Source organism: Lampetra planeri, chromosome 5, assembly GCF_965212315.1.
Source record: "Lampetra planeri chromosome 5, kcLamPlan1.2.h2, whole genome shotgun sequence".
Lineage (NCBI taxonomy): Eukaryota > Metazoa > Chordata > Hyperoartia > Petromyzontiformes > Petromyzontidae > Lampetra > Lampetra planeri.
In genome coordinates, this window is record NC_136111.1 from 2,397,274 (window position 1) to 2,419,579 (window position 22,306).

Genomic DNA, 22,306 nt, shown 5'->3' on the forward strand with positions numbered 1-22,306 from the left:
CCTACGATCGACTAATTTTCTGTAAATCTAATATATCCACTGCTTCTATGCAGTCTTGAGATGTCGTCACACTGAGACACGATATAAACATCCAAGTTAGATTGTATTGGGTGATGATAACATTTATGACGCTGCAAGAATGTGATAAATGCATAATTACATCAACACAAGCCAAGGAAGTAAAGTTCAAAGAATATTCATAATTTGTTCTGTAGTGAGACCACCTTGATATGATTTCAATAAACTGTCTACTCTTAAGGCAATACATGTACTGTATAATGAAATTACCTTTAAATGTGACCATTGTACAAACGAATAATGAGTATTTTAATAACCAATGAAACGCAATTAACACTGTCAGACTAACTTGAATGGATGCATATGTTGTGCAGCAATACAGTATGTATAGAATTCATGACTGAACATAACTCCGCAAAACACTATATTTTGAGATCATTGCTTTAGTCCAGGATCAGCATAAAATTACACGACCCATACCGCACATGCGACAAAAAATTGGAAATACATTCACACAGTAAAATTTGTTAAAAAATTAACCCGTAAAAACAAAGTTTTTCACTCTAAATCCTTTATATGCGTGGCGGCTAGAGTCCTCTCGTCCTCTGGCTTGAGATGGCTGCCACCTATGGGTCAGATGATTGTCTGCCAGCATTAAGCAATTGGTAATTAAATATTTTTAAAAAATTCCCTAAACACTGTCAAATTTTGGAAAAAAAATTTCACGAAAATTAATTGTCAAGCACAACGAGTCTGTGTGGAAAATGTCAGCTCGATTGGATCACGGGAAGTGGGTTAAAAAACGACCGAAAGATTTGCACGGTCGTAAGCAAGCACGCAAGCACGCAAGCAAGCAAGCGAACGTAATATAAAGGATTTTAAAATAGCGCATTTTCAAAAGTCACACACTCCGAATATGCAAACATTTATCCAAGCAATGTCGTCCCACCTCCGACCGCATAGCTGCATATGAGTGCATTCAACCCGCATAACACAGCGAAGTTTCGGTAGAAAGAGGTTCGCCACGTATATGCAAAATTGCACAAACCGAACCCGCATAAAGCGAGGTCAATCTCCACCATAAACATCATAACAATCCAATCTCAAGATAAATGCTTCGTTAAAACGATCGCAGAGATCAAGCACATTGTGATCCCCTGGTCTCTCTTCTACTGCTACGATCAACAGTCGTTGCCTCCACCTCCGTTTTCTAAAATGTGATCTACATTCTTGGCTGACTCCTCTCAAACTGCACGCGGCTGCCTCATTACACCACGGGGCATATCCAATGTGTTTTTGTTTGCCCCCGCTTTGGAACTCATTCTATTTTTAAAATCAATGTAACAATTCCAGAAGCTTGTTAATTCCTTTTTGCCATTCTGTCGGAAAGACAGACCTGTTCTTCAGACGCTGTCTTTCCAACAGATCTGTTCTTCACCTGAGGACGGCTGCTTGCGTTGTGGCCGAAACGTCGTGAGAATTATTTTATTGCTTTATTTTTATTATTTTATTATTTCCCTTCTACGTGATTACCGAAAGAACCAAGAAGATTTTACCCTTCATGGAAATAAAACAGGTGCTAAGATGTTCAAACACCAAAAACAAAACACATTTGCAAGGAATGTCTGCATTAAGCACGCGTACTTGCGGTGAACATGCAAACAAACATGCGATTTGCCCAGAAACGCATTGTCTTTGAAACTGATTGGCCCACACCAGAGGCAGCCTTCTTTGGGGCCCAGTCTAACCAGTTTCAGACCAGAGAACGCAAAAAGGCAGACGCTTACCCCGAGCTAGGGATGCTCTCTGATAGTGCCTTGTTTGTGTACTTGTCCGCCTCTTGACGTTCTCTGCTCTGACACTGGTGAGACAGTTTCAAAGACAATGCGTATGTTATATGTCCGTGCGCATGTTCGCCACAAGTACGTGTGGTTCATGCAGACTCCATTCATTGCAAATGGTTTCTATTTGGCGTTTGAACAGCTTAACACCTGTTTTGTTGCCAGAAAGGGTAAAACTATTCACATTTTTTTAATAATTGTTCATTCCTACCTGCCGTACCATCTCCAGTTCTCTCTGTTGCGGACCACTGTAGTGTTTAGACTAGAAACTTATGCGTAGCTGATTGTGATTTTAAGAAAATTAATATATTAAATGTGTTTACAAAAAATACCTTTCAATCCGTGATTTTACACAAATACTGGATGCAAAATTGGATTTTCTCGACGTGACTATGCAGAAGGAAGTATGCAAGACTGCAAATTACAGTGCATATCATTCAAATAGGTGATGAAACATCTGGCACAAGACACAATAATTCTTCGATCTTGCATTGCTATACGGTACGATAAAGGCGTGCGTGTCATTTATTTAACTGCATCAATAGAAATGTTGGGTCACAGTGTTAGGACTAAACCAGACTGACTTTATCAATCGAAATGCACATAGAGACCAATTAACGACACAAATTATAACAACTGCATAAAAGCAATAACGGTTATATTTCACTCCATACTCACTGCTCAATTCATTTTTACAGCACAAGGATTTCGGTTATCTATACTGTATAACTAAAAAAACGGCTTCAAAGAGAACTAACACAAGCAAGAATTGTAATGATTTGAATGTACCTCTGCTAACTACTGTTGTTCTCATATACCACTTAAATTAAACAAAATCGAGGGGGAAAAGCATAGGTATCTTCACCACGTACACGAATTATAGTATTAATGTTATTCAGGGTGTCTGGGTTTATTTGAGCTGCGGGTCACGTTTGCTGCAGCCGATCTTTAAAGACATCAGTGCAGTAGCGCCATCTGCAGCTCGGTCTGTGTGTGGGCTTGCATGATGGAATGTACAATCGGTGTGGATTTAAAATCATTACGATAAGACGTCCGAGTATGGAGATGATCTTGTATTTTAAGCAAGCCTATGACTCTGGGTTGCTATGGAATCCCAAGTAAGATAAGTCAGCTGCCAAAAAACGTGTATATGATGGGACCCAGGCCTGTGTACCGATAGAAAGTGAGACATCAGAATGACTTGGTGTTAGGACAGGTGGTCGTCAAGGTTGTATTTTTATCTTCCGCGTTATTTTAGACTGTGCGTGACAATTCACGAACACCACTAATGGAGTTGGCACAAGAGATACCCCAGGCATCGAAGTAAGATGAGCTGTGCGGATGATGCATTAGAGTCCTCGTAGTGACAGGAATGACTGAGCATGGTAATATTAGAAGCAAATGTGTTTCTAGGTTAAACAAAATACCCCATCCCCCTTTAGAACCCGATTAGTCCAGCTAAGATGCTTACAGTGATATTAATAGGGCACGGATATGGCCCATGGACTGTAGGTTCCCTATCTACCATTGTTGTAAATATAGAAATGTTTGTGGCATAGAGCATTTGAGATACACTGGACTTGTGTTAACTCTATAGCAGTGTTCTTCATTGCCTCTGACACACCCCATCATCATCGTGTTGCTGTCAAACCCCAATGGTTTCAAATGTGTGGTGGCCCTCACACTGATGGTGTTTTATCGGCAAAAGTGGCACCCCCTTTGATAATAATGAGTGAATAACACTGCTCTATAGGGATTATGTATTTATTTAAGGCTGTAGTTGTTTATATTTGAACATGACCTCCGATGCGGGATGTATGATTCCAATACCAGCACGTGTCTTATCGGGAGGTGGTACTTTGCTCTCGGGATCAAGAAGGTGTAAATCGTAGTAGGTAAGCATAACAATCATGAACTGCTTTACTTCATTAACTGCAAAGTAGCGACCTGGGCACTGCGCAACACCAGAGCCAAAGGGTAACCAGTAGTTCTTGATTTTTCTTTCTCCAAGGTAGAAGGATGTTTTTTCGTGTCCATTTTCATCAAGGAACCGATTAAATATGAACTCCTAGGTGAAAGAAAATGTCATGATCAGATACTTGCTCACACGGTCACAATCTATTTGCAATGGTTAGACATACAACTGGCTTGCACAGGATATATGGCGTTGTGTTTTTGTCAAATGCTGGTGAAATGTTTGTTCAGCAATCTGCTGGGTGTTCCACAGAACACTATATCCCAAAACCTCAAAGGTGAAAAAAAACCGTCTGGTTTTCACAGGGTTAATGTTCTGCCCAGTGGAATATGATTTCCCCTACACAGAACAGGAACCAGTTCCCCTTGCTGGAGAGAGCGTTGTGACCACAACATCACCGTCTCTCCCTCCACGACGATACGGTGACACCTCACTCTCTCTTCTCACTCCAGCCCCTCGGTGTCTATCTTTCAAAATAACTGATCTCTTATCCCCCCCCCCCATCTTTCTGTTCTTTGATTTCTATGTCACCTGTCTCCCAGTAATTGTGCCTTCAATTGTCGCTCTTGTCTTCTCACACCTATATAGTTATTATTGTGACATTTCCCCACCGTTGCCTATTCAGATTTTAGTTTTCCCTGTCTACTCTCACCTCTCTGAATTATCCGTTTTCTCCACGCTCATTATGTCTCTGATTTGAACTTGTCTCTCAGTCTTGTCTCACACTTGTACCTATAATCTGTTGTTGCGTCCTTTGCGTCTCTATTGTATCTTACCCTCAGCTCTCATACTCTGATGGTGCATTGTCTTTGAGTTGTGTGCCTTTTGGCGTCATCTGGTCCAACACCATGTGAGATTAGGCTCTAAGGAAAGCTGTCTCGGGTGTGGACCAACCAACTTCAAGGACAGTGCATACATTATCAGAGTTGTGTTTTTTGGTTGCATTACGACTGCAGGTATTGTGGTCTATGCAAACATGACTCCTTGTAAAAAAAGGTGTCAGTTTTGTTGCCAGATAAAAGGGTAAAAAAACAATTATCAGCCTTTTTGTTGTTGTTGTTGAATGTCACTTCTGCTGTTGTCATCTTTTCGTTGTATTTTATCTCTGCGTTCCTCCATCTTTATCTTTATTGCTGGTGTTGAGTTGTATTACTCCATCTCTTATATCGATAGCTTACACGCCATTCTTGTTTCCATCCCTCTTCATCGACATATTGCTCGCATGTTAAAAGTTCGAGATATATAAATATAAATTGTATCGTATCTCATTGTTTGCCCCATTCAGCAAGAATTGTGATAAAGACCTTCCATTGAATGCGCTGTGAATCACATGTACTGTATACATACATACCTCTGGTTGTTCATAAATATTTGGATCAAAGTGGATCAGAGGTGGGTACACAGCGATGCCGTCTCCCTTTCGAATGTGGTACGCTTCCCCGGAGTCCATGACCAAATCAAAGTCTTCCTTAGCAATCCTGAAGTGGAGGGATGCGCTTGACAGTCTGAGGGCCTCTTTGATGGAGCTGTCTGTACATTTCAAAGAAACGCACATAACTCCATTATTATTAAAGCCATTGGCAGGACCCTCCTGGACAAACAGCCACGATACTCAATGAGGCTTTCCAGTGTAAACAAGCGTAATAATAAAAACATTCTTAAAAAACTTCTAAATTAATTAAAATAATTTTGCTACAAAAGTGAAATAAGTGTCGTACTCACTCAAGATTGGCAAACTGTCAATTTCTTCACGAGTCAAGCAAAGTTTCCCGTTGAGGCCGGTGGACTGCTTTGTGTCTTGAATCAGCTTCTGAATTTCACTCCTTAGAGCTTTCAGAGCTTCAGGAGACCTTTAACAAAATCAGAAATGTAGTACAATTATTAATGTATCGAGCAGTGCTGAATTACAAGCACACACAACATACCAGATTGTCTCATTGTAACACCAAGCTATGCAATAAGAAAGTAATTTAGTTACCTTATGGAAGAACCCTGACCTTCTTACTGATTATTTGCCAGATTAAAGTCCAAGGCTAGGAATAAAATTCAAGCATTGTATAACATTCAACCATTGTTTTAGCTATAATTACTCCATTATATGTTAGTTTATTCTTTGCTAAGCGAGGTAGGAAATTATATTTGAATGGCTGACTCACATACACTCGTTTATTAATGTGGTGGACTATAGAGCAATGACATTAGATATCTGATCTTCGGTTCAATTAATAATTTAAAACATTTCAGAATATAGAGCTAACCAACTATAAAGATTACAACAAAGGCCCTCATGCCTCCTAGTATCCCAATTTCGAATCACATCAACGACGAGCCCGGAGATTTCTGTGCATCTCAGCATGTCACCTTTGCTTCCGTCGTGGAGATTCTGAGATTAATTAACTCAAACTATTGTCCGTGCTCGAGCGATGTAACTCAAACACAAGTTGGCGTGTGTTCTGTCTTACTATTGCTGTTGACAATGGGTACATTGTTCAACATGAAACGTGTGTGACAAGGCACACATCATAGCCTGCAAGCATTGAGAATCTGTGTTCATCGTTAACTCATTCTATAATTCCCCTACCGTAATCTGACAGGGGCACCGCCTTATCTATACATTCTCGAAGTTCAAGCTCACTTTGTTTAACAAGATGAGAACTTAAGAGACCACGATAGTGTAATATGCCAAGAGTTACCTGGGGCATTAGAGTCTGCGAGTAGGGGGAGGGCGATGATGAATGCATTTGTATGTAATCCCAAATGATGAACTCGCGGGGTCATTTTCTAATTTGTCAAATCTGGACCCGGACGCCGGCAGACGATGGGCTACGATTGTGGATGATGCCAGGGGATCTTTAACGTCCCCGTGTAAAGCGCACGGCTCACATTCTGACCCAAACAGATTTCATCGGCGATCTGGGGCAACCTTGCTCAACCGAATTAGTTCTCAAAAATAACGCAATTGTTCATTTTCGCTCACAGTATATGGCAACAATAACAAAAAAATGTGTGCAGTAAAATGAATGCAATTGATGTTAGAGGTGACCTTAAGACGTAATACAGGCTCCAGAAAGCAGCCGGCAGTGAGTTGGCTTGAGACGCCCATAACATGGCAACATGTGTCCCTGCCTTCTCCACTTCCTCATATCTGGAAACGGTGTCGTTCAAGAGAATTCGAAGTGAAACTAAGGCGGACATGTTTTCCCTCTGTTTTAACTTGTCTTGCCGATGAATGTCGGTAAGTATTTCTCTGGCTTTGTAACCGCTCCTCAAGAGACGAATGGGGACTCCGGCTACCAAGGGAGGGAAAATTTTGTCAAACTTTTTAAACTGCTCCAATGTGTTTGAGAGAGTAGATGTTTTGTTGACACCGCACGCCTGTGTTTCCTTTCCAAATAGAGTGAGGTATCCAGCTTCAAACATTATCCTAGAACAGAACGAAAACAGTTTATCCTCTTTCCACTCGAGGTTCGGTTTCACGTCTTCGTTGTTGGATATGGCTTCTCGCAGGTTCTCCATCATGCTTTCAGTCACTGGATCCAGGGCGTCACCCTGGAGAGTTTTATGGAATGTCTGATGCAAGTCTTCATCGGTGAAACCAAACTTGGGATCCATATTTCGATAGGCAAAAACCTACACAGGAACACCACACGCCAAATGTAACAACAACAACAAATACAGAGAAAGAACAACAACTGATACCGCCACCTATGACATTCGAGGGGAGTGTGTTCGCTGTATCTGAACATCTTTGTTGAAATGAAATGGAATATATCAATGAAGTATTAGTTGAAAACAACTACACTTTACGCACACACGTGTGTGAAGGAGGCCCCGCATGTGTATAACGGTCTTCGTTCATTCAGCCATTCCATCCAATCCCCCTTTCCATCCATTCACAACTCTCAACATTAACGGACGTAGACAACAATTTTCGTTATCGCTAAAAAGGCAATAAAAAAAATCCGACTTAAGAATTCATACGTAACACAAAGAAATGTAAACATTGTGGGTTTACTCTTCAACAAACCGGAGTGCTGTACTAGTAACAAATTGCCATGTTCTGTTTACATGACAATCCTGACTAATTCGCCGTGTCGGGTGGTGGCGGGTTTAACGACACATTTACGCGATCTAACCCAAAAACATCTATTATGGACAAAACAAATATGAACTTCGATCAATAGATGGCGCTAGTATTTAATGTATTTAACCTGCAGTGGCAATCGATGGTAATAGCTCTGATGGATCGCACTGCGTCCGATGAGATCCATGACGAATCACCAGAGGTGTGGACTCGAGTCATGTGACTTGGACTCGAGTCAGACTCGAGTCATGAATTTGATGACTTGCGACTCGACTTGGACTTGCATAACAATGACTTTGTCCCACCTATGAGATGTGGACTCGAGTCATGTGACTTGGACTCGAGTCAGACTCGAGTCATGAATTTGATGACTTGCGACTCGACTTGGACTTGCATAACAATGACTTTGTCCCACCTCTGCGAATCACCGTGCTTGGCGTGCTGCTCTATAGACTTGTACTACAATTTTCATGTTTATATTGGGTCCGAAAGCCACATCGTATACGTAACATAAACAAACACTCAACAGATCTCGAGCTCCTGGTGACGAACCCATATCCTGTCAACCCATACCGTTTACCCCGTATTCTTGTACAGGGACATTGAGTTTTCAGGTCCATACGGCGTACAGCCGTTTCAATAGGGGCAAAAGTTTTTGTCAATTTGTTTGTGTTTCTCCCTTGTGATGGGACTTTGTAGGATGAACGTGGAGATTTACAAGGGCACGGGGTGACCAATAAGGTCTGAATTGGTCTGTAATAAGGGGGGCACTGATAGGGGGTTAGGGGCCGTCCATAAATGACGTCACGCGATTTTGGAAGATTTTTGACCCCCCCCCCTCGTCACACGGCGTCACAAAAAGTCTGACCCCCCCTCCAATATGACGTCACAAAGCTCTGCCCCCCCCCCCCAAACCATATTTCCATTTTGAAAATAAAACATGCTTCAAATCGCTTTAGACTATTGTCATTGTAGTGCGTATTTAATGTGGCGCTGCACTTTGATGTTGTAGGAGAAAATATTTCTTAAAAAAGTATATTTAATTAAGTAGAACGCATTTTGATGTGACGTCACATTTCTCAACCCCCCCCCTCGTCACACATCGTCACAAATGTCTGACCCCTCCCCCCCCCCCCCCAGGTGCGTGACGTCATTTATGGACGGCCCCTAATCGGAGGAGGTACGGGATAATAATATCGATCGTGAAAGCCTATGTGTAAAAATAGATTATGGTTATGTTTGGTCATATTTCGTGATAACTCACCTTTGCAGCTGTTTCATACTGCAGCTTCTTCGAGTCCAAGTGTCTACCCGCTCTAGTCATGGAATTATAAGAAAATGGATCTGCAATGAAGTGGAAGTAATCTCCTGCAATTTTGCAAGTGAATATATCTCCATATTTTTTCCTCCGAAGTCGTAAAAACTCCAAAGGATTCCTTCCAAAATCCAAAGCACACCCGAGATGAGGGATCCACCCATTCTCCAATGTCGGCTCACCATCTTTCCTGTTGCACAGAGCACACGGACAAGAAATATTCCCTTCATTGGCATCGCTTTTTGCAAAATGTGCATATCATTGCATCGCGCCATCAACATTGTCATTTGTGCTCACATGGCGATAAAAAAAAACCATTACACAAAATTAATAAAATATGTAGAGTATCTCTTCTATAAATTAAAGTTCAGCATTTGTAAGGCGCAACGTGTTTCAAGAGATTCAGAGGCGTGAGAATCCTCGGACAAGTGGGAAGGCAGCCAGAACAACTGGCGCCAACAATTTCCAAATCTCCATGGCCCTAAATTGAGATGGTTGGCAAGTTTATTTACAAATATTTTTTTCTAACTAGGTAAGGTCCATGGAGCAATATAGCTCGTTTTCAGAAGCGACCTGGCCACCAATGATAGCTCAACGAAGTGGCTGATCGTGTGAACATTTGTAATGCTTTAAATCAGGGGTGGGGAAAGTCCGGCCCGCGGGCTGTGTAAGGCCCGCAAAATCATTTGGTGTGGCCCTGCCAAGGCAACCGCAGGCGGGACTCGAAAGTCAATAAATCTAGGAGCAAACCTGGAAAGGCAGTTTCGAGTAGCAACATCATCGATACCCTGCTAACATCACACGCCTCACCAAAGAAAAGCAGTTCCAGCCATCACATTAGAGGTGAGTTAATTAAATGTTTGATCAAATATAACGGGCTAATTTTTTTGTTTAAATAATTTTGTACGGCCCGCGAACGATGTCATAAATATGCAAATGGCCCTTGGCAGAAAAAAGGTTCCCCACCCCTGCTCTAAATGCATGTTTCTAAAATGTGGAGGGGAAAACCCCGGAGGACCCGGAGAAAAATCGGCGGTGCCCCTCAACGAGTGACAAACGAGGGAGCAATAACCTACACCATACAGATGGAACGGATGGAGTCCACATTTGCTGTACCGCCTTCTTAGCTGCCATGGGTTGACTGACCGAGATGACTGACAGATGCACCACCTGTGCTCAACACGATGCCAACTCGCTGCATTTTAGAGGGTCAGGGACCCCGAAATCGCGAAGAAAAACGCAGTACATAATCACGCATGCGAATGACAGTACACACTGCATGCATGCGAATGACTTACGGTACGGACTCCACGCAGACACGGAATGCACATCCGCCAGTAACTGTAAAATGCACCTTTGTCTTACCTCCTGCGTGTTCTCACAAACACGAACAGCACCGAGAGGAGCAAGGCAGCGACGAGGATGAGCGCCGGAGACATGGTGACGGAGTAGCAGCAGCAGCAGCAGCAGCTGATGATGCCCCAGATCTCAGGAGCTCTCAGCCCCGGCCAGCGCCGATCCGATGGCTTTTTGTTCGCCTCTGCTCTTTGACCAGCAAGTTGCGTCACTCCCCAATGCCCGCACGTACATCCCCCCCAGCCACCCACCTCAGGACCCCGTAATTGACACCTGCCCTGTGTAGCCACCATCCATCCTTGAACTCGTGGCAGGCAAAGGGCGTCCGGCCTTATCGATCACCGATTTTAGCGGGGTTGTGTGTAAGTGAAAAAAAAATGCGTCATCCTTCAGTTGTATTTTGCATCGCGCGATAACCACGAATTAACAAATATGAAGGGGCAGCTCGTGCATGCAGGCGAACTAGGCCAGGGCGCCAAGTTAAGTGGGGCGCCGAATTGCTAGGGGAAAATATATAAATAAAAGATACAAATAAAATAACGAAGACGTCATTACTTCAATTCCCGTGCGCGTACACAGAGGGAATATGAATTATAATCAATATTCTTAGGTTTTTTCGGTAAAGTCACGTAGGTAAAACATAAAAAATAATAAAAATAAAATAAAGATCACTATTAATTTATTAATTTTGATGTTTTACCTACGTGACCTTACCGAAAAAACCTAAGAATATGAATCATTGCAGTCACGAAAGCTTCAAATCTAGAATTATAATCAATTTATCAACATTTCTGAGAATGTTTGGACAGACAAAACGAATATTTATGCTTTTGTTAAAAACACACGCTTAAAACACATTAAACGGAAAATAGGGGCAAAATGTTTCCCAAAAATAAAAGCTCAGCCTAAATCTTCGCTTGGGGTTTGGGGGCGCCTATTGCATGGTTCGCCTTGGGGCGCCAGTTGCTGGCAGCTCGTCTCGGGCCGCCCCTGCAAATAAGAGCGGAACAAACCGGGTACCGAATTTGCAGCAAATGTGCGCTTCTGTGGCCGTCTGGAACGCTCTTCCTGCCACTATGATGAAGCCACTGGAGCTGTGCATTGTTAAATAATCTAGATTGAAAACTAATTTATTTAGAATAGCTTTTTGTATTTCGTTTGATGTCCTTCCCCAGTTCTTCCCGATTAGCACGGTTGGCTATGTACGGTGCGAAAGAAGTGCAACATATACCGTACATACAAATGTAGACGCGGTCAGGAATTAACATGACCACTTTAGCTTTGCATGCGGACGCAATGCGAACTCGTATTGTCAATAAGAAACGGAGGGAAATTCCGCAGTGGTGTGACGGTTCGCACACTGGGCTCGATTCCTATCACCCCGCGTGGCAGGTCAAACGACGGGGAATACATTAAATCAGTGACGCTGCTAATTCCTAGCCGTGAGGAGGGACTGCTTGTGTTGCGATCGAAACGTCGTGGTTTATTTTATTTTATACCTAGGGGCCGTGTCCATAAATGACGTCACGCAACTAGGGGGGGGGGGTCAGACATTTGTCACGATGTGTGACGAGGGGGGGGGGGGGGTTGAGAAATGTGACGTCACATCATAATGCGCAACTTTCAATAAATATCGACAACCCGTTCTACTTAATTAAATAGACTTTTTTTTATAAAAGCTTTCACCTACAACATCAGAGTGCAGTGCCACATTAAATACGCACTACAATGACAATAGTTTAAAGCGATTTGAAGCATGTTTTATTTTCAAAATGAAAATATGGTTTTGGGGGGGCGGGGGCAGAGCTTTGTGACGTCATATTGACTTTTTGTGACGCCGTGTGACGAGGGGGGGGGGGTCAAAAATCGTCCAAAATCGCGTGACGTCATTTATGGACGGCCCCCTACGTGACTTTTCCGAAAGAACCAGAGCATGGATTCCTGCAGTCACGAAAACTTCAAATCAAGCTTCCTCCAGTACGGCATAAATAAGAGATTCTGATATTTGCGTCTGGTTTCTTACCAGTGAGGTGTATCCTGAGCATTGCAGTTGCTCACCATAGAGTCGATTATGTTTACAGTAGAACAGCATTATCTGATTAATTTGGCGACCTTTAAGTTGCAATGGGTCGTGACGTCCAATGGTGTCAGATGCGGGTGTAGAGGTCAATGTCTGCTTTAACAGTTTTCTGTTGGCGCTGGAAAGCCAGCCTCTTTATGAGAGCGGCTTGAAGGCAAAACGTTCTGTTCGCAGCAGACACGGCCAGTTCGACGTCCCGACTTGTTCGGGAGGCATTTGGGTGATCAAACACATTCCTGCGGAGGAAGCTGGTAGGAACGTTGGGTTGCTCGGTCAATGGCCAGGGTCAACGGCGGCGTGGTGTATTCCGCAAATATGGCCGACTGTGAGGGCGGGCACATGCCGGCGTGAGTAGGTTAAACGTTGAGTTTTATAAGGGCACCACGGGGTGACCAGCCCCTCCCCACCCAGCCCCTTCCTGCACGACGGATACAATAATCCCCTGTGGGCTAGTGTAACCAGGAGGTTCCTACCAGTATAATTGGGAGATCTGGCTCGCTACCATGCACCCTGGAGGCGAAGGACGAGAGAGGGCGATTCTCCCTGTAGCTGGAGGGCGATTCTCTCAGCTGTATTGACGTTGGCTTGCTTACGTTCTTTTAGGATGTCACCCGTCCTCTGTGTACAATGGCGCCGAGGTTCGCAAGCCCAGTGTTGGTGGCGTGCGAATTCGTGATTGACTGGACTCATGGCAGTGCACGATGAGCAAGTGTTCAGACTTTATCTTGGCAATGGATTTTCTCCCAATTGTCGATCGGCAGGCTGCACGTGTGTCGGGGCAAAGTGTGGTGACTCCCCACCAATTCCAAGATGTGCTGGCCAGCACGGGATAGTAGGCCAAATAACCGCTAGACAAGGTGCTCTCGAGTAAGATGTTGGACTGCACCTCTTAAACTCATTTGGTAATGATATGCCAAATCTTATTCCGTCATTGTAATCCAGTCATGTTTGGCACTTCGGAGTATGCATGTTAGACCACTGTTATGATAGAAAGAGCAAGCAGCATGACACTTAAAAATAAAAGTTTCTGCCGAGTTTCTAACTTGCAATCTCTAATTTACAACACCACCTTTGATAAGGCAGTCAAGGTTGTGCTACAGATGTATTCTGCTCTAGGGTTAAACATTAACATATGATAAGGAGTTAAAGTACAAATGCATATGGTAATCGTTGGCAATGCAATACCATACATAAAACAATGTAGTTTTTTGTATCTTCTAATATTTACGTCCAGTATATAAATAAATCTTTCCCTCGCTTTGTGTTCGTAGATGCGTTCCAATAAAAAAAAAGGGCACACGAAGCAAAACTGCACGAGACGGCTGCCTGCCAAGCCACGCATACAGCAGAGCACACAGCGGTGACCCACTCCCAAAGGCAGATCTCGGCCAAGGTTATTTTGGTAAACTGGGAAAATGTTGCCCCGATTTTGCGTGTAATGTTTTATTAAGCGTATTTTCCTGAGGCATAATTCTTCGCTTTGTCTGTCCAACCAATATATTATCAGAAATGTTGAGATACTAATTATTATTCATATTCCCTCTGTACGCGCACGGGAACTTAAAGAATGACATTCGTTATTTTATTTGTATTTTTTCCTCGAATATGGCGCCCGAGGCGACCGCCTATTTTGACTAAATGGACGGGCCACCCCTGACAGGCTGACAGTACACACAACCGCACAGCCGCATGAGTGAATTCAAACCGCATGATATCCGCATATACGCAAAAAAAACCGCATAAAGCGAAATAAACCTGCATGTTGTATTGTGCTCAATTCTACTGTCACATCAATGGAAAGTAGTTTTAACATGTCAAGAAAATGTCGTTTAAACACATTTTCACAGCTTGCGTGTTTTGCAATAATTTTATTCGTAACTGTAGATCACCTGCATTCCTATTGAGAAGTGGCAACTCCTGCGTGAGTTGACATCACAGCTACACAACCGCCTTCAGCTCGCTATGTGCTGTGGAACGTTGCGTTGTGACATTTTGGTGAAGGTAAATTGTCAAACCATCTGACATGTACCGGTTAGCTCCATGACTTCTACGTGCGCAAGCATTTGAGGATATTCTATGGTTCTACGTGACTTTACCGAAAGAACCATAGAATATTAATCCCTGCAGTCACGAAAGTCAATATTTGAGAGGAGCTAAATGTTTAACATTGTGAAAGCACCAGCTTCTAGAGCCATGAAGCCTGAAATAAAAAGCTTTCGTAGTCTACGGAGTTGCCTACCGCAACCGTCTCCTTGACCTGGGGCAACCTTCCAACACCGCTTCGGTCTCCAGTCATGATCTACGGCAGCCAGAAGCTTGACCACGATACGCGATCTCTGCACAAAGCTACCATTGGTTTGCGGGTCCGGCAGCGTGTCAGGTTCCAACTTGGGCTGCGTACCAACAAGACACTGCATTGGATCAGCTCCACACCCACCCCCGCAGGCAAATTACCGAGCAGACATCCGCGTACCCAGTGTCCGCCAATGAGTCCAGACGTCGCCCCGGGGTCCGCTCTATACCGTGACCCGCGCGTTCCCACAACGAGAACGATGTTTGGCGACCGCCCCTTTGCCGTTGTCACTGCACGCACAAGCGGCCAAGTCGCTGCCGTCGTTGAAAAACGCGTGCAAAACTCTCCTCTTGAGTGGCCACAACTGACACATTTACCATCGCCATGAACTGAGAACTAATGTCAAATGTGTCTGTCGCTTGTGGAGCGTCCTTGGGATGGCTTGCCATGTTATTGCAGTGCAAATTGCTATCACTATTTCAGCACTGCTGGGCCAAATGTGTATGTTGAACTTCTTTCGCACCGTACGTAGCCAACCTTGATAATCGGAGGTGCGGAGATATTTGCAGGGGAATACATTTGAAAAAAAGTGTTTTATTTACTAACCTATAACCCTAAAATAATGCAGGGGTCTTTGGGGCAAATTGTAAACGGAGCTTAGAATGTATACGTTCACCTTGTCCCCCCACCTCCCCTCAAGGGTTGTATGTAACCATGCACAACTAATAGTGGGAAAAGATTAATATTGGTGAGGATTTCAATCACCTTGAAGCGTCTTGTCAAAAGGATGGTGTGTCCCAAATTGTCATGTTCCGGTCTATATTCAAACAACCTTTTTAAAGACACGTTGACACTTTGAAATACATTAATTTAAGTTTATAACTTTGTTTAATAGCCATTCTACTATCATAGTTTTAAACAGAAAGTGTGGCAACATTAGGTATTGGAGAGAATTTTAGATGTCCTGAAAAAGTCCAGAAAAGTAAATTGAGATAAAACATCTTTCAGTCTTATCTTCATATCACCAAGTCGTTATATGCAATTACAGTGCTGTGTCCAAAAGTATCCCACTGTCTTGTGTGAATTAGCAAAATATGACCAATGTAATAACATTCTGCAGATACATGTTTTAGTTAATAATGTTTGGGTGAATCATGGTTTATAAGGCAGCCACAATTCCTGCTGTGATGAACGTCAGTGCCAGCACGAAGTATCCACTCTGCGAGACTTGTGGTATCTTAAATCCTTTTCCAGCATCCCAGGCCTGTTTAAAAAAACGAAGTCACATACAATATGTATTATTGAAAACTGGAATGTTATAATCAATACAAACTGAGTCATGTATCTATCACACAAGCTGTGTGTGACTTATCAACACCTATACTTGGTAAAGGTACATTATATATGTGCACATTTTATATAAACCATCACAAAAATATTGCTCGTCAACTATTAAAAATATCAATTTTTTTAATTAATGTTCAACGACAAGGTTCCAAGACTACTATAAAAACTCTCACCATGCGTCATTACACCACCATATAATTAAAATAAACACCATGTCATAAGTTTATATTTTACAAAGAGTGACTAAAGAGTGACATTGAACAAAGCCCATTGCTTAAACCTTATGTTGATTTACAAGGCAGTGCCAGACGCATTCATTTTTTTGGATTCCTTCTTGTGCCTGACAATGAAGTGTCTTTTTGCATGAAAAAGATTTCTAAACAAAAAACAATGGTATGACAATGCCTAACCATTTCACCTCTCTAGATAGCCAACTTACCAGATGTCTGATTCCATTCCAGCTGTGGTACATAAAAGGCCAGGCAATTATAAATTTTCCCATGTAGATCAACGTGCTGTTAACCTCCAGGTTTTTCACAAATTCTAGTTTCGTGGCAAAGTCTCCAGGAAAAAGCAATGCAGCCAAGGCAAATGCTGACACACCTGCGTGCACACACACACACAATAGAAATTTTTATTGGAGCCTCAAAGTTAGCAACATCTTTGAGTGGTAACATACATATTGAGAGTTCAATAAGCATATGCTTATTGTGTAAATGCAAATTTGGAACATTATAAGTATCAAAATATGTATGTATTTTCTACGTGGACTTTTTTTCTCCATGATTGGAATAGAGCATAGAAAATTCCAAGGTATTACATCAACATCCAATAAACCACAATAAAAATTACTCTTAAATCTAGATTTTAAACAAATTCCTTTAGAACTACTTTTTGTGTTTAGTTTGTTGTCCTTCCCCCGCACCTCCCGATTAGCTAATTACGGTGCGAAAGAAGTTCAACATACAGACATAAAATAAGTATGCGCATAGCTCATGAATGTGATCCCACAACATTTCATTATACGCGACTTAAAACACAAACAGTGCCATACATGATGCCATACACTATATTTTCCAAAGTGATATATAACTTTAATCATGTTTTCCTCATATTTAAAGTATTGAAAAATCGCAGGCAATGACCACCAATCCCTCTATTTTAAAATATTGCCTGAGCTTCTTTAACATGTTATTGAACACATCTAAGATGTGCTATTCCATGCTTGGTTTGTCCAATTCTTCGTAGACTTTTTTCCATACAAATCCCATCAGACAAATTCTGCTCTGATCGCGTGGTTTACTACGAGTGTTCAAACACAACGTGCAAGTGTCATAATGTGTTGGTGGAAAAAACGTTAAATGTTCTCAACCTGCACTTAAAGCAACTCCTGTTCCACGGTGTGTGATGGACATCAACATTGGTACAGACCATCTGTTGACAGACGTACAAAATGCCTTTAAAACAACACTGAAGTGTAATGCACAACATAACAATTTAATGGATAAATCACCATGGATAATTATTTATAGCTTCATCAGAATTTGCTGTTGATAAATAGTTAATATTTACAATATAATTTCAATCCTGTATTTGTTGATAGGTTGTGTGAGGAAAGCAACATTATTTTCACCTGACATATCTAATTAACAAAATGGAGATCCATATTACTCTCCAAGAGGCTTCAAAAATTAGTATGAATAGTAAATGTCACTGTTTCATTTCTGCACTGAACACAACCTCTAGCTCTGAATATATTAACAATTTTAATAAATGTGGTCAATTCTATGGAAACTCAATTGGAGCATGGGGCACTGAGCCAGATCGATAATAGCAACATTTAGCATATCATTATTTGGCGATTTATGTCGAAATGTTCTTAAACTGCATCCCGGCACAATGCATAACAGCCCATTTCATCATCATGCTTACTAGGCCTGCATTGTTCCTTGTAGCTTCAGTGCCACAGATTTACTCATGAGTACTCTTAATTCCCAAGTTATTTTTTTTTCACACTGCGTGAAACAATGGTTTTAACTCGTGTTCTAAAAGTGAACAGGGGCTCCTATTTTCATAATACACCACTGAAAATATTTAACAATTCCTTACCTGTAAATGGAGATGTGTGGAGACAGCGGCCGTTGAAGCTGTGTGTTCTTATCCCAAAATTTATCCATTTCTTTCTTGGCTGAGGTTGCCATGGCTACAGAACTGATTAAAAACAAATATACATTACATTTTAACACAAAAGTCCACAAATTTTCGTTTAAATACAAATTCAGAAAAACATTCTAGTTTGAACCTCCTGTAAATTACATGAAAATACAATTATTCATCAATTGTGAAGGTGGCCATGTTTACATAAAATTGTGTTATTTATGAATAGGAACCTATTGTTGAAACAGCTCTCTCGCTGGTTCAGCAGTTCCACTGCTGGATTATATTTTTTTCCACCTGATGACGACCGCTTGTGTTGCGATCAAAACGTCGTGATATACAGTATTATTTTTGCTTTTATTTTTATACCTACGTGACTTTACCAAAAGAACCAACGAGTATGGATTCCTGCAGTCACGAAAGCTTCAAATCAACATTAACTACTATTCAAGTGGCTTAATGATTCATGAAAAATTGTGCGTACCATGGTTGTAGAGGAAACGCCGACAGCTGTTTGCGCGCGCAATGGCGCCCTGCAAGTCTGTAAGAGAATATACGGAAACCACGTTTAAAACCAGAGTGCTTCATAATCATATCCATGTTTGCTGTTATTTCAATGTAAGTTCAATACATGGTCTAAGCAATAAAGGCGCCTTACTTACTGCATGGTGCCCAGTGCACAGGTATGTGATTGGGCAACATGCCTCAGCACAGTGGCCCCCAGTGAGCCATGCGGAAAATTGGGCAACAACGCCAAGGAGTAAAACAAACTTCGGTGATTTATTTTATCACTACCTGATGTAATTGTGCTCACTGGTTTTATTGTCACTTTCAATTAATCGACAACTGGATCTCAAGCAATAATTAAAGGTGTTCACATGACATCACGGTCCTACACAAATACAAGGACTCTTTATGGGTTGGGAGTCGTTTTTACCCGATAGCGTATTTTTGTTAAAGTGCAATAACCCCGAAGATGAAGTACAAACAAATACTGTGTAAGGGTAATGAACAACATGTTTTTCAAATATGACGAATATTTGCCAATTTTATTTCAATGTAAAATGACATTGACATAAATAAAAAGTGTTAAAGTAACAAGCTTGTACTTATAACATCCCGATTAAGGAGCCGCTTGCTCTACCTCTGAGCCAGCAGGCTTTTAATGTCTCAATTACTACAAAACGTGACTGCAATTACACAACTGCTGTTGTAGACGGACGTAAAATGCTTCTAATTACGACAGCTGGGTTGTAATATTTAAAAGGCAGCCTTCCAAACGCAATGGCGTGCTCGGCTTGCCCAACCAATTATTGTGCATACATTTGTCCCCAGATGACCTCTCCCGTGCTCCAGTTCGCGTCCACTGTCAGGGTCGTGCAATACAGGAAGCTTATGTTCTCGTGACGAGTTTGACGGCTCTCATACGAGACAGTGTACGCACTGAATTAGTGTTTGCTATTCGTGTTGTCTATTGTACCTGGTGTTCCTACCCAAATGTAATGTTGTCAAACTTTTACTTGAAAAAAACAGATCTTTTCTAAAATCCAATTTTTAAGATATGTGCACTCTCCCCAATTTAAGTTTAGATTACAGTATTTTAATAGTAAAAAGATATATGATAAAAAGTGCACTACTACGGAGGCCATGCCTACTATAATACTTTCAAATGCGTTATGTGCATGGCAAGTTCTACATACCCCATCATCTGGCCTTGGTTTAAAAAAGCAGCCTCATTCAAAGCACCCTTCGATTGAATTATCGTGCGACCACGGGGGAGCTGGGGGTGGTGCAGATGTCACACAAATTGGACACATATCGGCACCACACTGTGCCTTCCCAAACGCCCGAGACGATGTCCCTCCTCTCTTAGCTCGTGAGTCATGGTGGAGTACCAACCCTTTCAGCGGTCGCGATTTAGTTTACACGGCCAATTAAACGTGCAATACGTGTCTGTGAAAATCAACTCACGTGACAAATTGACGTACCACAGCTCATTTGTATTGGCCATTTAAGTCGACCACCTTTTAGGCTTTCCCACCTCAAATGCTTGGGCCACCTTCCGTGAAAGCGCGTTTGGTCTCAGTGGGTTACAAAGGGACCTTTCCACTGTGCGGAGTGTGTAAACACCGCGTTCCGAAAGAAATAAGAATAGGCTTGATCCTTTCTGGCAATAAAATAGGCGAATTTTTTTATGTGTGGCTAAATGGTCACTGGTCGCTTTTTGGCGTTGTTCTCTGCTGTTTCTGGTGTAGATCAATCAGCCTCAAAGAACATGCAAACATATTATCAGATTATGTTTTTTGTGTGCATGTTCACCACAAGTACATGTGGTTAATACAAACATGATTCCTTGCAAAAGGTCATCTGTTTGGTGTTTGAACACCTTAACAACCTGTTTCATTGCCAGAAAGACCAAAACCTATTCTTATTTTCCCATACTTTAATACTTCCAAAAAGGTCCCGCACTGCGTCACAGAGTCCGCATACCAAGTCCCGCGGCTCTCACAACCCACAAGGTCAGCGCCTCACGGCCGCATCCTTCCACGAGCCCCTACGGCTCAAGCCTGGCTACTTCGCGTTTTGGTGGTAATGGTGGTGATGATGATGGTGGTGGTGATGATAGTGGTGGTGGTGATGATGATGATGGTGGTGGCACCGCTGCCTGCCCCATATCAAGACGCCCGGAGCTGTTACGCATTCGCCCCTTCTCCTACGGAACTCCCCTTACAGTGTCCCTCTCATGTGCGACCTCTGAGTGCCCACTCCGATACGCAAACACCCACCCCACCACCACCATTATCAGCAGCAGCCATGGTCAATCTACAGCTGGATGAAGACCTCCTCAAGCCCCTCACGAACCCGCGATGTCAACGATCAGCACCTGTCCATTTAATCGCTCCGTCTCCACGATAGTGGTCACCTTTCGGAACGCGAGACACAACTACCGTGGAAACAAAGATCTATTTGCGAATGTGGTGTCTGTAAGACGTCGCGATGTCCGTGTTGGCTGTGCGCTGTGGTTCTTGTTGATATTTAGTGTAAGTTCCGACGCTTACTCCGCAACCCACCTTAACAGCAGCGCCATCTTCTTCTCTCTGACCCCTCCGAGTATCGCGAGAAGTCAGCGCGAGAAGTCAGCACGATCCCGTGCGGGAACCCGCCCCGCCCCTTTACACGCCTCGCCCCGCCCCTATGCAAGCCTCGCCCCTACCTCCCCCCGCCCCACCGCTCCCACGCCCCCACCCTAACCACGTGATTCTCTGCCAAGACCGAAAGATGGCCGATGCCAACCATTTTTGGAATCAATTCCATGTTCCATTCACAAATAATTATCAATAGGTGGCATCGATTTGAATTTTCGATTCCTATTCCAAACTCCATCCCGCCACAAAATAATGACGCACTTTTCTTACAAACAATTTATTTGGTTGCAATGCATTGTTGCTGGATTAATACAGCATTAACAATGTACTAATTGATAAATAAAGATGAAGTACAGAAACAGATTAAATATGAACTGAATGTTCTGTAGTTACCTGAATGTTTATCAAACACTTTAGGAAACCTACAAATGCATATATTAATAATAAAAGTACATATTTAAACTATGAAGAATCACATTTCAAGCAGAGATTACTATAATAAATTAACCAAGAAATCATATAAATTCACACCAATGACCAGTTTAGATTTTTTAAACCTATATCCAATGAACGATTCACACTATAACTATTTGCATACTAACCACTTGAACAATGTGTGTCAACTACAGCACAGATTCTAGGACGGGAAACGATTCGTGTTGACTAGTTGGAACTCAGTCTTGAGTGTTTCTGT

At 42.3% G+C, this 22,306-nt stretch overlaps 2 protein-coding genes across 4 annotated transcripts; both read right to left on the reverse strand.

The window, feature by feature from the left end:
- Positions 1–84: 84 nt before the first annotated feature.
- On the reverse strand, positions 85–10,789 carry LOC144718642 (cytochrome P450 7A1-like). Of its 3 annotated transcripts, none has more exons than XM_078594046.1 (7): positions 10,599–10,789; positions 9,183–9,423; positions 6,878–7,464; positions 5,557–5,684; positions 5,186–5,364; positions 3,807–3,927; positions 85–1,879 (listed from the first exon to the last, which is right to left on the reverse strand). In XM_078594046.1, the coding sequence occupies exons 1-7, from the start codon at positions 10,670–10,672 to the stop codon at positions 1,812–1,814; spliced, it is 1,398 nt and encodes a 465-aa protein (XP_078450172.1). In that variant the 5' UTR covers positions 10,673–10,789; the 3' UTR covers positions 85–1,811. The 3 variants fall into 3 exon arrangements, with proteins under 3 accessions (XP_078450172.1, XP_078450171.1, XP_078450170.1); XM_078594045.1 differs by having other exon boundaries at positions 3,784–3,927; XM_078594044.1 differs by having other exon boundaries at positions 85–3,927.
- Positions 10,790–15,823: 5,034 nt separating this feature from the next.
- Positions 15,824–21,655, reverse strand: SDHC (succinate dehydrogenase complex subunit C). Its single transcript, XM_078594043.1, has 6 exons — positions 21,538–21,655; positions 18,951–19,007; positions 18,419–18,520; positions 17,682–17,743; positions 16,749–16,912; positions 15,824–16,226 (listed from the first exon to the last, which is right to left on the reverse strand). Exons 1-6 carry the CDS (start codon positions 21,552–21,554, stop codon positions 16,122–16,124), a joined length of 507 nt encoding a protein of 168 aa, XP_078450169.1. The 5' UTR covers positions 21,555–21,655; the 3' UTR covers positions 15,824–16,121.
- Between the last annotated feature and the right edge of the window lie 651 nt (positions 21,656–22,306).